Source organism: Filicampus tigris, chromosome 9, assembly GCF_054856515.1.
Source record: "Filicampus tigris isolate MCC_2025a chromosome 9, RoL_Ftig_1.0, whole genome shotgun sequence".
NCBI classification, from domain to species: domain Eukaryota; kingdom Metazoa; phylum Chordata; class Actinopteri; order Syngnathiformes; family Syngnathidae; genus Filicampus; species Filicampus tigris.
In genome coordinates, this window is record NC_141225.1 from 4,075,550 (window position 1) to 4,092,496 (window position 16,947).

Genomic DNA, 16,947 nt, shown 5'->3' on the forward strand with positions numbered 1-16,947 from the left:
ATATGATGTGGCAGTTAAACGTAGTGTAACCGCTCCAAACTTGTGTGCCTGTATGTCCACATGGCCTTGCAATGACCTCTCTGTGAATTTGTTGCACAATTTCACATTAAATACACAAATATCAATGCGAATGGACAACACAGTGGAATATTGTTTAGCACTGAGGGGTTTGGATCAGGAGCTGGGTATTATAGTTTGTATTCAATCCCAGTGTGGACTAAACCAATCAGTGGGCGCAAGCCGGCCCACTTAAGTTCACGTTTTAATGAAGTTACACAGTTTTACATTAGTGTATCAATGTAAAATAGATTAGCATTTCCTCCAACGATATTCCAATTGCATTTGTTCAAAAATCGAATTTACAATTGAATGCTCTCACAACATCACGATCAGTGTTTATCTGAACAAGTATGAGAACATAGAGAACGTAGTAAAAAAAAAATGGGTAAAAGAACAAAAAGGGACAAGTACATTGAATGGAATAAGACATTTTACAGTTAAAAAGGCACATTTAATGCTGTTAAACCAGCAAGATTAAGGAAGCTAACACTGCATTTCCTTTTAATTCTCTTATTTTCAGAGTTGGGCACTTGACCCTTATTTGCTGGTCCGCCCTCGACTCTCCACCCTTGACCTGGGTACCCTTCCGGCCTCGACCCGCCGCCCTTATTCTTAAAATTTATCACCCCCCCGGCCCCGTTGCCCCTACTCCCCACAAAAAAAAAGCGACCGTGCATTAAGCTGCCGCGGGAGAGATGCTAAAGGCAGAGGTTTATTTAAAGTTAAGGCTAATTTCATATTCGAACCCGCTGTGGACACTCTTCAAACACGCAATGAGCGTCCGGCCGGGCCGGAGGGCTGGACCGTTCCGCCCCTGTGACGGACTGCCCAGCTCTGCTTATTTTGTGACTTATACACACCACTTCCTGTGCACTACTGAGCAGACTGATGCTAACTTGAAGGTAGCAATGGGAGTTGTAGGAGGCTTTGTCACCATTACAAGTATCACTTGTGACTGTGATTAACCAGTTATTTTTGTACAATGTGTAAATATAGTTGCAGTGTTGTTGTTTGAGTCGTGCATAGGGTTGAACGATGAATTGCATTTGCAATATAATCATGATTTGAGAGCGCGATTTGGTAATCATAATGGTTTTCAGCTTTTTAACCTGTTTGATCCTTTTCACCTCGCATGGTTAAAATGTCCGCGTGTGGGGAAAAAAAAAAAAAAATCACAGTGTATGTGTGTGGTCTATTTTCTGATGCCGTCGTATGTCGGAGCGCGTTTGAGAGAAAGTGTCTGTCTTTCCTGTCGGATGTGCGCCGCCGTTGTAAGACTTCGATTTACGTGTCGCCGAAGTCGTAGCACACACACAGACACGACAGTGTGCAGCTACTTGAGCCACAACAAACAAAAAAAGGACAGTGGTGGACTTTTGCAGACCTGATATTACCAATTGTAGTGTTTATTGCTTCTACAGCAGCTGTCAACAACCTTGAATGAGCTTCAGTTTGTTTGAGCAGATCATTGAAAATAAATTGTAATTGCTGAACAGAGTCTGATTAATATGTCATTTCTGTAGGGAAATCTGCCAAAAGGAGTCAGCTAAAATGTCAAATATCAGTGCAATGCTTAACATCATGAGCATTGTGTAAACATACAGGAGAATGCCTTGTGGCACACAGAGTTGCATTTCTATTTTTGCTTCTCATTTATACTTGCAGATTGTATAAGAAATGTCTGCCTCAATATACAGTATCAAAATCAATATTATGTTGCATGAAAGTCAGGCCCATGCACTTTAGAGAAAAAAGTGTATGAAATATGGCCTGAAAATGGAAATGGATGCTCAAAGACCATTGCGTTATTTTTTTTTTTACCATGTGCTATGTATTTTGACAAGGGAATTAGTAGAATGAAAGGCAGAGCAGGAGTGTAATTCTGGATATTATATAATAATGGGATGTTTTGTTTTGTTTTTCCATTAAAAAGAAGCAAATGCCTGTGCCAGACACACACAAAGTTAAGTGCTGTTGATATCAAATTTCTACTTGCACACAGAAATGTGCTATACCCCGTTTCTTCAATTTTGAAATAGATGAGATAGGAGATGAGCTGCAGATGGGAAACGGGCAACCAGGAGCTGTCTGAAATGTAAGGTCACAAAACAGATGGCTGTATTATCCATCTTCAGCAATGACTTTCCACATACAAGCATATTTGGTTATCCAGTATGCTGTCACTCAGTATTTATTAATTTTTTTTTAATTTTACCTCCATATCACTAATCAGACCCCCTTCATCTGGCCGTTTTACGTGACTGGTGTTCTACTGGCCTACTTGAAGTGCATTAGGCAAGATAACACACACAGAACACAAAACAAGAATTGAAAAAGAGAATAAATATGAAGTAGGTTAAAAAACATTTAGTTAGAATATCTATCTTGTGGTATATAAAAATAAATAATATAAAACTGGGCTCGAAATAAGCAGTTTTGCATCGCAGATAAACACATTGAAAAGTAAAACTGAGTATCAAAAATATTTACATTTTTCTGAATAAGCTGCACTTCTGACAAGTATTCTCATGAAGGGATAATAAGAAGTAATAAGCATAAGACGGAGAAGCCATACTAATTGCTAAGCTAAAAAAGATGTGCAATTGTGAAACACTGGAATGAGCTTGGTTGATCGAGTACACTTTTCACAGATGTCTGGCTGGAACCGCGTTAAAGTGGAGCGTATCCAACTTTGAACAGCAACAGGCCGCGGATAATAGCCATATGCAGTTGGCTATTATCCACGGCGCATGCGCTCTTCATGCACCAAATCTGGTTGTACCCTGTCAGTACATTTTCGAGGCTCTCCTGGAGGATAAATAAGTTGATCTTTGGCATGATTTTGCCTGTCTTTTGCGATATCAGGTCCCCAGAATATAAGGACAAAAACAAATGGGACAAAGGGATGGAAAAGATCGCTTTTAGCCTCTCTCAAGAAGGTACGTTAATCAGTCGCCATCAGTCACATGATTCCAAACAAACCCCAACTTTCCGCAGTTATGCCAGTGGCTTCTGGTGTGCAGAAAACAGCGCCATCAGCTCTCGGGAGCCATCCGCTGCCCGAGCCGATGGCGCAACGCCGATGGCGCTTTGTGTTCACCGGGCTTTAGCTCTGTCAAATTCGGGGAGAACTCTTCACCCGGTTCTTTTATATTTAATGCTCGCAATGCTAATAGTAGCTACCAGAAGACTGCACATTCTCAGTTGAACTATTTCATGTATGCCAGAAAGATCCGGTACAAAGCTGTGGAGACTTTTCTGCTGAATTGCGAAGAAGGTCTAACCTGTCCAACAAATTGTTCCTTCTCTTATCCTGTCTTGGCCCCCGGGTGACTCTGCCGAACCCATGTGACAATATGTGACCTCCCGATCTCAAATGAAATCAACTAATATGTGTGTAAAGGTTGTCATAGAGAAGGGAAGCCCAGTGAAAGCAAGAGAAAGGTCACAGCAAGATAACGGCCTAGCTCAAGTTACCTATCTATTCATATAGAGGCCTAATGTAACAGCTCTGTGATTGACAGGTGATCTGTCCAGCGCCACAGGTCACAACATAAAGTTCACTGACTGAGGCCTTGTCTACACGTAGTTTTTTAACAATCGTATATCCTCCCCCCGCCTGCGTTGGAATACACAAAATAAAACTCATCCACACGAAACCGAGGAAGTGCGTTTTCAAACGCATGCCAAGCCTCAAGGCAGTAGTTAGCCAAATACTGTCCATTCAGAAGGAACTTCCGTCCTCTGACGTCACTTCTACGAAACCAAAAACATGGCGCCAAACGCGTTCGGGAGGACCGACAATTTTTGTCGCATAGTGAGGACGTAAATCTTCGGGTCCTACTGTCCACAGCCAAACGCGTATCCGGAGATATCCGCAAATCTCCACTGTGGCTGGAGTTTTGCGTTTTCTCCGGGGACGTGTGGATGATAGGGCTAACCGCAGGCTTATGTCCGGCGTTTTCAAAAACCCCGGCTACGTGTAGACAGGGCCTTAATGTTGAATGTGATGTACTAATGTTTTGAAGAATGTGTTATGTATCTGCATACCCCTCAGAAAGTTGCTAGTTTCGCCCCTGCTTGCATGTATGTTATCACATTAACTTGAGAGAGAAATAGCATTACGCAATAGAAGATAGCTCTCACCTTCATGTACTAAAAATAATATCAACATGCATTTTCTAATGCATTGCATAACAATGAAATTTATAGCTGACCAGATCCCTCAACAAGCTTCTGTTTGCTGTACTATACTGTATTTGAGATTCGATTTACCTAGGTCCAGCTTCAATTGCAGCATCTAATTCCTACAGGAAGATTGGTGATTCATTGCACAATTTCTTACTGGTTCACCTTCTTCCACAAGACCAACATCGTCATAGTTGGCTGCTCGTGTGAAACCAAAATATTACGATGCCTCTAGAATTTTTGCATTTTAAAATGTTCATCGATAGCCATCTGTCCATAATTGTCCTAGTGTCTGTATTACTTTAAGTGCATTCCCACTTTGTTTATCCTGTCTTCCCCCGGTTCAGGCACGTGGCTGAAGTCAGATGAGACAGTGTCCTTGAAGACAAAGAGAGCTGACTTTGTCACCGCTTTGCTGCGTGGCCGCATGGTGGTAGCAGGTGGACTAGGTAAGACTAAAGAATGCCTAATGGAAATGAAATCACACTTATTTGAAAGTCATTTCTACAATGCCAAACAGAACAATCCTACTGTCCTATTGTACTGTGAAACTAGACAAGACTCAAAACACAGGAAGTCCTCTTTACATGCGTCATCCTTTGGCTATTGTATTTGTATATTTTGAGTAACACAAACATAGAGGAAAAGAAATATACAGTATTACAGTATTACCACCAAAGGACTCCCGATGCAATTTTTGCGGTCCGATCACATTTGGTACCGACACCGGGGTGCTACCGCTGGTGTATGTATGTAGTCTTCTCTTCAGATCTGTGGCTGCTACCAAGCGAGCGCAGAAACCGCCATAACTGTTAGCACTAGCGGTCCTCGTACAAGTTTGTACAAGAATTGTTGGCGAACCAAACTTGATCAAATGTCTGTCTTCGGGACCAAAATTCAAAAAGTCAAAATCATACGAACTTACAAATTCACTTGCAAAGTGGTTTGCTACGGACTGTCGTGGTCAAAGATAAAGGGTGAGAAAATGCTATATTTAATCCAATTTTTCAACTGTCATGCAGAAACTACAGAGCCCCTAAAGTGACATGGGGAAAAAATATATATATGTTTCTCGTCTTAACAAGAAACTTTCTCATCCTAACAAGAAACGTTCTCATCCCAACGAGAAAACTTTCGATACGAAATAGGTCCTGCACTGTCGTTTTCACACAGAAACACAAACCGAAATGTTGTTATAGTGTCTCCCATGCACGCATACTACTTTATCATCCTAATGAGAATTTTTTTCATTAGGATGAGAACGTTTTCTCGTTAGGAGGAGAAACATATTTCTTTTTTTTTTTTTCCATGTCACTTTAGGGGCGCCATAATAAACCATTAAAACTGTCCTAAAATGGCTGGATGATCGAATTAATTGAGATTAATTAGTTACAAAGCCTCTAATAATAAGCCTGTTATGAATAGATTTTGTATAGATTTATTTTATATAAATAGAAAAAAATATTCCAGTCCCAGCCAAATCGTACATATTCCAAAAACTATAATTACAAAACAGTTTAATATAATTTAAAATTCACTTTATATTACCCGTAAAACAATTTTTTTAACAAATGATTTGATTTCAAGAAACAATACATATGTGCATGCATCAGCGACTCTTCCTTTTAACTTTTTCTGCCTCCTAGCCTTAATTTAGCTCCTCCCCAAAATACAAATTTTGTATCTCAGTTAATATTTATAAGAGTAAATATGGGATAACTTATGTAACAATTATTCTAACAGAAGCCTTGTTTCCTTGGCACCAAGATGCTACAACGTGGTGCAAAATCCCTTGATGACAAGATGATTCTAAAATCCTATCTAAAAGAAAAAATGGCACCACTTTTCTATTAGACAGGGCTTTGGCCCCATCTTGTGGCATTTTACGACATTTCAGAAAGAGCACAAAAGCAGTGACTGCGAGTTTTTCGGTTAGTAAAGGAGAATATGTTCTGTAAAATAGTATGTAAAATATGTTCGCAGCACACTGGGACAGATCGAGGGTGTTTGTTTTTTCTTTTTCACTATTCAGAATAAGGACTTGATGAAAAAAGGCTGAATTTAGGTAGTATGATTTTAAAATCAGCGGTCGACACAACTATGAAACAGTCAAATGAAAAAAATTGTCAAAAGGTTAAATAAACACTTTTTTAAACAGAATGTATTTATTATTCAGTAATAAATATGTCTTCACTTCAAACATAAATGAAAATAGAAACAGGTCTAACACGTTTCAAAATAAGGCATTGCTATTATTGCAAATATTTTTGTAAACGTCAAACAAACCTGTTGCCAAGTCCATTCATTCTTATAAACTTTAAAGCAATATCCAGAGCTGGGCAGTCCGTCCCTGGGCCGGACCGGTCGGATGCCCATTTTTGCGGCGAGGGCGGGAGCTGACAAATTTTTTTTTTAAATGGCTGGACTAAGCATGGCCGGAAGTGGATTTTAGTCCGGCCCACTAATCGGCCCTCATGCGTTTGACATGGTCGCGAGGCGGCCAAATTTAATCTCAGCCTACTTAGTGAAAGGCTTCTTTTTAGGCTTCTTTCTACTCCCGCGTCGGCGCGAGCTTCAACTGCCGCATTGATTCCTGTGACCGACGCATTGAGCTGTTGGCGACAGGTCTGCAAGACATGCCACGCACTCATCAGGAATTGTTGCTGCTCTGATCGGTCCATTATGTCACATGTTGCGATGACATACAGTTTACCAACCGGAGAAGGATGCACCACGCAGCTCGTTGCTGCTGCTGCAAAGCAAACTAGTTTGGCAGCGGCGTATGTGTAAAAAGAAGCTACTCACCCACGTTCCCCTTTAGCCGCCACCTTGCAGATCGTTTTCGCAATAAAATTAAATGCATAGTCTAGTCATCTCGGTCCCTTTATGGTTGTAGCAGGCGAGTCTCTGTGCATCTGAGTTTGCAAATCCCAACATGTTATGTTCTCCCTTGGCCTTTACATTATGATCATCTACTGCCATCCATTTCTAGTTTAGTCACTTGTGTTCACTATGTTGCTATCTGATCAGGTCATGAGCCCTCTGCACTGGACACAGTGGAGGCTTTTCATCCTCTGAAGAAAAAATGGGAGCGATTGGCTTCCATGACGTTCCCCCGATGCTCGGCCTCCTCCATCGTCCTCAGGGATCGACTTCTCGTAGTTGGAGGAGTCAACCAGGTACGCTGAATATTCAGGGCTGTATGAAAAATGAATACGGAGCTAGTAGAATTTAGATGGAGATAGAAATTCTTGATAGGGAATTTCGATAACACAAAACGCGCAAGCCAGCACGCGTTTCAAATGAAAGAAAATCTGTTGTACATTTATTTTAGATAAAACATCCTCAGCTCTTCCTATTGCCTGATAAAGTGTCAACTCAGTGCAGGAATTAACTGATAAGGTACTCATTCATACAAAACAATGTTTACAATGATAAGAATAAGAACACTGTGGGGAGCACAGCGTTGGAAATTGTATCTTCTACTGAGATTATTTTGCAATGTCGTAAACGTAATTGTTGAAGTGACCAACAGTTTTGTCTTCTTACCGCTTAATACTAAACACTTGCGCATGTAATGGATTTTGGCGCACTGTGGATATCATTCAAAGGTGTGTGGCTTGTTGGTGGGTATAGTTTTGTTTGCGTTTTGGGTAACTACGTACTTGGGATTTCCATTTCCCTGCTACACGCATACAGAAATGACTGACACAACACTAAGTACAATTGCCTCGCTGAATTAGAAAAAATGCTTTGATAATACATTATTCTGTTTTCATTTGACACTGACTATATGTCTTAATTTTTTTTTTAACAATATTCTAATTATAGTTTGCAGTAGTGTAAAACTGCCCTGCATTAGGTTGCGTAGCTGGTGTGGTTAGAGAGAGTGTATGCTAATATGTGCCAGGGCACGCAGAGACCTTTGGAGGGCCAGGTGCTCAGTTGAAAAGGGGGCACATGGACTTTTTTTTATTATTATTATTCTTGTGGAAACAATACAAATTAGGGCTGCTTGATTATGAAAAAAATATCACAATTATTCAAACGATTGTTTATTTTTTGCTACAAAACAAGAACAGGTTTAAACGTAAAAAAATACTAAGACAAAAGTCTTTGAAACGCTATAATTAAGTTCGTTTTGGACCCAACAACATTTATTAAATTAATTATTTTTAAAAAATTAAACTGCAAATGTATAAATTAAAGTATGGTTTCCTTGTATAAACAAATGCATTAACTTGCTATGCACTTATAAATTGCCAAAGTAGCAAACTGTTTGGAGTAAAATGACAATTTTGACAAAATAACAGACATGCTATTCATCTATACATTTAGACCTTTGCCATTGCCTTTTTTGTTTTGTTTTTAAAGTAATATTTACACATTGTGTACAAAGTTAAAGTAATTTGCTCATGATAAATTATAAATTTAATATCCTGATTGGGTCAAACTAATTTAAATGTTGACTGTTACATACTAATACATAATCTATACAATACGTGTTTTCTTGCTTTGGTGTATCACAACATCATCGTAAACCAAACGATGGTTGAATAGATTCGTTGTGTTGCCCGGTGGATGCAGAGACAACTTGCACTTTATACGTCTTTGCTCGCCGTCTTCCACAGCAAACCCAAAATGTAACCAAATAATCGGATACGGCTTGCCTTGCTTGTTTACAAGTCGTTCCTGTGGCGGGTCTTGTGCCATTTTTAGATCTGTTACTCTGCTAAAACGTTGAGCAGGAGCGTGTGCAGTGTGACTTGCGGGGCTGGGTGGCTGGCTAGCTAGCTTGGAGAGGGCGGCGCGGCGGAGTAACTCGTGTGTGCATGCCTCAAAGCAACTCAAAATTAGTATTAATAATGATTTTTTTACGATTATGCCAATTTTGTAATCGTGGAGTGTGATAATCAAAATTGTAATTGAATTTTGATTAATTTGACAGCCCTCATACAAATATAAAGTGTGCACAAAATGCTAATTTGTGCATTCAACACAAATTTGCAGCCCCCTACTTAACAGTTGGGTAAGCAAATCAAGAGCTCCTTTTATGGAATTGGTAAGGTGGAGGTAGAGGATAACGCTAAAGAACATTGGACTTTCACTCAAATGTGAATATTTCTGATTTAGTCCTCCATGAAAGCAAACAAATGATTGTTTTGCTTAAAACGCAAAACTAAGGCAGTAATAGAGACTGAACTTAAAAAAAATGATCAATATTTTGACCCATGTATAAAAGATTGCTGGGACCCAGTTTGAAAACTTTAAATCACAACTCAGAAGATGGGACCACAATCAATAATCCTCAAATCCATACATTCGGTATTTGCAAAGCAGTGAGCACAAATTGTGAGTAGAAAATTCTGAAAGTTTTGAGAGGGCCCTGAATTGACTTCATGACACATAGGGGACTTATGTTCTTAACTTTTGATCTGCATTCACACACAGAGTCAAGTGCGTAGAACATTGATTCCTAAAGTACTCTTAACCTTTTTTGGGGGGTTTACTTAACATGTTACTATTTTCAGGCCACAGACAGACTTTCACAAACAAGCACAATGCAAAAAAAATAATACGGTAATAATAAGTTTTATTTATTTAAAAAAGGACACTTTGGGCATTAAGGTAAAAATGTGTCCAACCCACCTCATTACAACCAATTAAATTGTTCCAAATTGAAACATTTTACTATAATATCTTAGTCTTTAAGACTCCAAAATGAAATAACAAAATACAAGGGCTTCCCGCCGGTTTACCACTGAGGTCCGGTCAGTCTATTGCAGTAACGTAACAAACTGTAGTTTATCATGAAATTACACAAAAAGCCACAATTTCAGTCAGTGTACAGTGGCTCCAGTGTACGTAAATATTTTGGTGACAAGCCTTTGTTGACCATGAAAATAAAGCATTCAAATGAGAAACACAGTCAATATAATAGCGGAAAGTGAGCATGCCTTCTTTGTCTGCATACCGATGTATTCGCTGCCCCTGACCATGCAAATTTTGTTGAGCTCAAAACACTTTCATTTACTTTTCAGAGTTTGTACTCTTTTTACTTTTACTTTATTACAGTATATGTACTCAATAATTTTGCCAGCACTGCCACATGTGCTATTTCTTATCATGTGTCTTTATTTGTTCCTCCAAGGTGCCCAGCTCGGCCCATGAGATACTGTATGTGAAAGAAGAGGAGTATCTGTAGTCTGATCCAAAAGGACTGAAGCACATCAGCACCCTCTTTCGTCACAGTGCAACATGGTCAACTCATCTCTCAGACAACATTGCCCCCTTTTGGCCTTTAATCACACTGCAACCAACGTTGAGGCAGGCGCCATCGACAGTAGTGAAAAATGCTTTTTATATGCAAAATGAGCTTTCTGAGGAAGTCTTAGTATCTAATGTTTCTACATTGTACGTTGTAGTGCACACGTTTTGTTGCTTATGCCTATTCCCTAGTGCTTGGCACATTTATTTTAGCGCCACCCAGGGCACCCTTTATGCCAGCCGCCCAAAAGTATCAGTATTTTTTTTAGGTTGATGTAATGATTAATACATCACTATTTAGAAGCTCTTCAAACGAATTGCTAAATTACTATTAATTACGCTGGTGAACATATTTTTACTTTTTTTTTTAAGAGATGCAAGTAAACTTCTTGATTATATTTGTTTGCACTGATTAATAATCTGTCTTCTTTTTTTTTTTTCTCTAGCACATCAGGTTTTCAAAATAACAATTTGTAATATAGTGATATATTTAGTCATATTTCTGAGTTAAGTTCGAGTTTCTGAAATATCATCACTGTAAATTACAACGCATTGGTAATGATTATGCTCATGATCTGTCTTGCTGATTTTGGTTAAATTTTAGTTTTCCTTTCGTCCATTTTTGTCTGTGTCTGTCTCGTTACGGTATTGTGTCCACCTGTGCTCGTCAACCCTGTCCCTTGTGTTGACCAATCAGCTCCTTTTTGCTGCTTGTCTTTTCCAGGTGTTTCTCATCCCGTCATTCGCTTGCTCCGTCCACATTCAAACCTGTTTCAACAGCTGTGTCTAAATTCATAGGCTGGATCCTCCAAAGTACAATTCGCAGGCCGGGTCCTTTGAAGGCCGCTTTTTCAGCCGCATGGCTTCACAAGAAAAAAAAATACAACTTTGCAAAGGGTTACCCACTTCTTTTGATAAGAGCAGACAGTAGGTCATAAATGCTTTCATATCTTTCAGTTTTTATACATTTTTGGGATTTTAAATGCATCAGAAATTCGATTAGAGTTGTTTTTTTTAAATGGAGGTAATTCAAGAAGTCTTTATGTGAATAAAAAAAATGGATGGAATCGAATTATAACTCAGCTCTTTATTGTGTTGAAGAAAGGTTCCAAATGGTACAGTGATGAATGAATGGTGCAAATGAGTTTAGTATTGGATGCATTCTTTTTGGACACATTTGAGTTTTACTACATTAAAAAAAATATGTTGTCTATTGTCTCTACCTTATTCTCACAGAAAGCACATCCATTGTCATCTATTTTAAATCTTATTTTATTTTAGCAATTCTTTGACAGAATGAACAGAATTCATAATTTTCAAGTGTGTCTTGTTGACCTTTGGTGGAAGTTTTAAATAAATTGTGCTTAGCTTTTCAATCGCTCTTATTTCATGCTATTGATTTCCCCAGCAAATGGATTCTCAGACACTAATGAATTTGTTCATACTTTTGTTTCAGGTAGAGAATATATGTTGATGTTCAGCTGTATATTTGGTAAGAAAAATTGTATTTGACATAAAAATGCTCTTATCTTAGCATGGTAGTATCTGTGTTCATCAGATGTACTACAGACCAGCGATTCTCAACCAGTGTGCCATGAGAGACCATCAGTTGTGCCGCAAAAAATTATCCAATGTCAATTATTTTGACAAAAAAAGCATTATTTTTGAATAACTTTTTTATCCAAGTCAAATTTATTTATATAGCCATTAATCACAAGAAAATCTCAAAGGGCTTCACATGCCCATAGCTGACCACATATTAACAACATCCCCTGACATTAAACCCCAGGAGGGCAAGGAAAAACTAAAAAAAAAAACATCTGGGAAAAAATGAGAAACCACAGCAGGGATCAGAAACCTTCTCCTCATGGTGATAAAACACTGTTATGGGATTTCCTTTTTTCTTTTATTATATTTTATTTTTAGGACTAGCACATTCATTCATAAATGTGATCCAACAAAAGGTAAAGGGCAAATATTAACAATGTTTCTTGTTCATATGACTTGCAATTGGGATGTAGTAAACCTCTGTTGAGTATTTTAACAGAAAATTTGATTGTGTGGGTTTGAAAACCCCAAACTCTAGCACAGGGGTGCTCAATCCCGGTCCTCAAGAGCCCCTATCTAGCCTGTTTTTCATCTCTCCCTGCCTGCAACACTTCTGATATAAATGATCGGCTCATCACCAAGCTTTGCACAAGCCTGATAACGATTGTGATCATTTGTACCAAGAGTGTTCAGGTAGGGAGAGATGAAAAACAGGCTGGATAGGGGCTCTTTTGAGGACCGGGATTAATCACCCCTGCTCGAGCGGGTCCACCAGACCCATCAACACAGACACACAACAAAAATACAAACACCATACAAGGGTTAAATCGATGCCAATAACGAACATTTCTGTTTTATCTGAGTTAAAAAGAAACAATTGAAAGACATCCATTGTTTAATCTCAGCAGGGAATGCCTCTAGATTACGCAGTTTGTTATCTCCAGCGGCATATATAATTGGATATCATCATCATAACAGTTAAAACTAATGTTATATTTACGTATATCACCAAGCGGAAGCATGAAGATGCTAAACAATAGGGGTCCTAATACGGATCGCTGTGGACTCTAAAACTCAGAAGTCGCATGACCATGAATTACACGGTGCGTCCTTTCTGAGAGATAAGAATTAAACCAAAATGCTGAGCCAGAGATACCTACACACGCTTCAAGGCGTTCTAATAGTATGCTATGAGCGCAAAGATGGAGTAAGTAGTATTGGTGAGGTGTCGGAGTCCATAGCTAGGAGAAGATCATTTGTCACTTTAGCAAGGGCCGACTCGGTAGAGTGGTCGGTTTGAAGCTGTTGTGCTATGATTTAAGAATTTTCGCAATAAAACGGGAGATATGAAGCTTGTCCATTTTGTCAATTCTCTTATTTTTACGTGAATGGTGTTGCCGTGTTACAGACGTCACATTAATGTGAGATATTAGGGGTGTCAAATTAGTGCATTAATTGCGATCAATTAGTCAGAGTTAAAGCATTTTTTTAATTGCACTAATCAAATTTTTTATCTCCAACTTTACTGTTTCTGTATGATGAGATCCATTTTGAGGCTTGGGGCTTGTGCTTGAGTTGTTGGGGGTGTAAAAAACAACGGTCAATGTCATACCCTGAAGTGGACACTGATTGGCTGTCATTGTGTTTGGCATAACCTGATAGGCTCCTATTGTAGGTGGGAGGGCAAGTTCAGGAGCAGAAATAAGACATGAAAATGGAGGAGCAGGTGAAAGTTGTTGATCCGATGAATGGTAAATTTCAAAAAAATGCCCTGATGGCACAATTGATAAAGACTGAGTGATATGCCTTCTTTGTAAGAAGGACTTTGCTTACCAAAGAAGCAGTTCAAACCTACCACATGAATGCAAAGAAACCAGCCGCGATTAAGGCCACAGCTAATGATAGCAACGATGACGCTAAGGTAGCGAGCCATTGCAAAGCTCTTTGCCAAACTAAACTCGAGAGCAACACCGCGTATGAGCATGCCTGCGACCGACGCGCTGAAAAATATTCTAAGTTAATAGCGATGAACTGCAGGTCGATCAAAATAGTTGAAGACAAGGGATTAATTGAGGTGTTTCAAACAGCGTCCAATGAGCCATCACACAAACCACCGTGCAGGACTGCAGTGATGACTAAAATGTGCAAGATGTATGACGGTGAAAAGAAAAGAAATCTTGATCTTTTGGTGGGGATTCGGACAAATTTGCTATTATCGCAGGTCACTGGACGTCAACTCGCAACCACAGTTATTTTGGGGTGACTTTATTGATGGCGGGTGGAATTTCAACTCATTTTGCACTGATCGTCGTGAAAACAGAAACAAGGGAATTGGCTGATAAATGCGAAAAACAGTTCCTGAAGCTGGTAAATGACTGGGTAATTAAAAAAAATAAAAAGATTAATGCAAACCCACCATTAATACAGTCACATGCATACAGACAATGTGTTATGTTTGGGGTGGGGGAGGGGGGTAATCCCGCAAACACAGATAATAGATTAACACAAAATGTTTAATACAAAAAACTGCACACACTACAAAGTACAAGAAAAAACAACGAAGTAGGACTGCTCGATTAAGCGATTTTGAAACCAAATCGGCACGTTCAAATCGGCACGTTCGATTTTGTTATTTTTGGTGTATCTAAACCACCGTATTTTCCCCTGCATTTCCGCTTCCTCCCATGAGCGCCCAGTCCAAAACAACGACAACATCCATGGCTACCGGCGATTCTGCTATTTGCTCAGGCAAGTGAGCGTTTAGTTAATAAATCGGGCAAAAATAGATCTGTAGTGTAGTTTGTGCCCCGCATGTACAATACAACCCGTGAGCAAGTAACTCAAAAGTAACTTTTTTCTCTTCTACAACGGACCTCTGGTCCAGCCGGACTATCTATCCGTACTTAAGATTGATAGTGCATTGTATTATTGAGTGACAGTTTTGCACTAATCATTGATTTATGTTTAATTAAGACCAGGGAGAAAGGTGAAAGGCTAGCAAAATGACTTGCTGACAGACTGTTTGTGTTAACAGACTTGACTGTCTCCCTTCTCTCATGTTGATGATTTCGTTTCAGATGGTAGATGCACTTTCTTCTTTCATTATTGGTTTCATTAAGAAGAGATCTGAACTCTACTGTGTAAGTAAAATGCTGTTAATCCCAATGGATTGTTTTGTGTGTATTAAGTTAAATTGGCTGGCATTTTGATTTCAAAGAAAGAAAAATTAAGTTTAAATAAAAGACTTGATTTTTCATTTTACAAAGAAATCGTAATCGTAAAATCAGGTTTGAGAGAAAATAATCGTGATTTTCTTATTCAAAATTGAACAACCCTAGGTGGAAAACTAAAGACTAAAAGTCCGAGCAAAAATGAAGCAGGGATTAACAAAAAACTATCGAATGCACTTACTCAAAGTCGGGACGGCAAGACAAGGTCAAAAGACAGGGCATGGACATACGTGGCAATGAGCTCAAGGAGTCTAAACTATCATTGGGCTAAACAGGAGAGCAAGTGAATAAACCGACACACTTCATGGCTTCAGCTGCCCGTTTAAAGGGAGCTAATCACAAGTAGCAACAGGTGGTTATCCAAGGGAGCTGCCCACCTCATTCGGCAGCTGCTGCAACAAGAGCCCCTATTCCACCAACAAGACCAGGAACTCGTGCTGTCAAATTTACCGCTTTAACGGACAGTAATTACATTTTGTAATTGATCGCATCAAAATGTTTGACGCATTTCACGCATGCGCAGAATGACCGCCGATGCATAATCCCACTCAGAAGTGCACAGTGAGCAGCAGAGCAGATGCGTGTCGTCCGCGGGTACAAAGAGGGCATCTTTAAATCTCAGAAATGTGAATAAATTGGTTTGCCTCAGCGACTGAGGTTGAGTAGAGAAGAGGGCTGTCTTGTTTTGTGTTAATAAAGTCAGTTTTGCGTTTTTGTAGTGAATAAAAATACTGTCTATTACAGAAAGAATAATTTTAATTTAAAAAATTTAATTTTCGTCTCATGAGGATTTGTTGTAAATAAAAAAAATATATTACATACGAACAGTATGTTGAATGTATATTTCCGTCTTGTCTTTTATCTTTGGATTCCAACAACAATTTACAGAAAAATATGGCATATTTTGGAGATAGTTCAAATTGTGATTACCGGTAATTACGATCAATTATTTTTTAAGATGTAATTAACTTGATTAAAATTTTTAATCGCTTGACAGCCACACCAGGAACATTTAGTTACTGTTAATATAAGTTCCTGGTAACACAAGTTCCTGTGGCTCAGGTGGTTTGCATTTCCACATAGTTGTTGGTAAATTATGCAAATGAGACTGATCATGCATCAGTGGGAGGTATTGTGTTCTTTTCTCACTCATTACTGACACCCTACATCAACATCATTGCAGGTAGAGAATAAGTGACCTAATATCTTAATCTAAGTTTAATACATATTGGTTAACATTAAAATATACATTTAAAATATATGATATCAATATTCAAATGTGCCAACATGAAAATCAGAGTGAAAGTATTGTTGCTTAATGCTTTGGTAAACGTAACTTTTTATTTCCCCTTTATCTTGATAAGGCAGTTGAAAACTATTCTCATTTGCAATGTCATCCAGGCTGCAAACAGTGTTTGAGGCAGTGATTTATGTATTTTTTTTTTTTAAGTTTTCCCCTAATACACATAATAGCTGAACCTATTTGTAGCCTGTCATTGAAATTAACATAGCTTGTGAGTATATCACATTGTTGAATATTTGCTTTTATTTTGCCACGTTTTAATCTGCTGTCTGCAGCCTGGTCAGCAGTGCAAATACATTACCTGGATAAGTAAAAGTTAAATAAATGAAATAAATACATGGATTCATTAAC

The 16,947-nt window shown here is 38.7% G+C and overlaps 1 protein-coding gene and 1 long non-coding RNA gene across 2 annotated transcripts in view; one reads left to right on the plus strand and one right to left on the minus strand.

The window, feature by feature from the left end:
* klhdc8a (kelch domain containing 8A) overlaps window positions 1–11,885 on the plus strand; it is a 32,551-nt gene extending 20,666 nt beyond the window's left edge. The window contains exons 6-8 of the mRNA XM_086041673.1: window positions 4,596–4,697; window positions 7,279–7,427; window positions 10,400–11,885. Coding sequence (XP_085897799.1) covers window positions 4,596–4,697; window positions 7,279–7,427; window positions 10,400–10,453 — 305 coding nt within the window. The 3' untranslated portion in view covers window positions 10,454–11,885. The remainder of the gene's footprint in view (window positions 1–4,595; window positions 4,698–7,278; window positions 7,428–10,399) is intronic.
* LOC147141681 (uncharacterized) overlaps window positions 1–15,828 on the minus strand; it is a 44,188-nt gene extending 28,360 nt beyond the window's left edge. Inside the window, exon 1 of the long non-coding RNA XR_015088221.1 lies at window positions 15,475–15,828. This is a non-coding gene — a long non-coding RNA (uncharacterized LOC147141681). The remainder of the gene's footprint in view (window positions 1–15,474) is intronic.
* Between the last annotated feature and the right edge of the window lie 1,119 nt (window positions 15,829–16,947).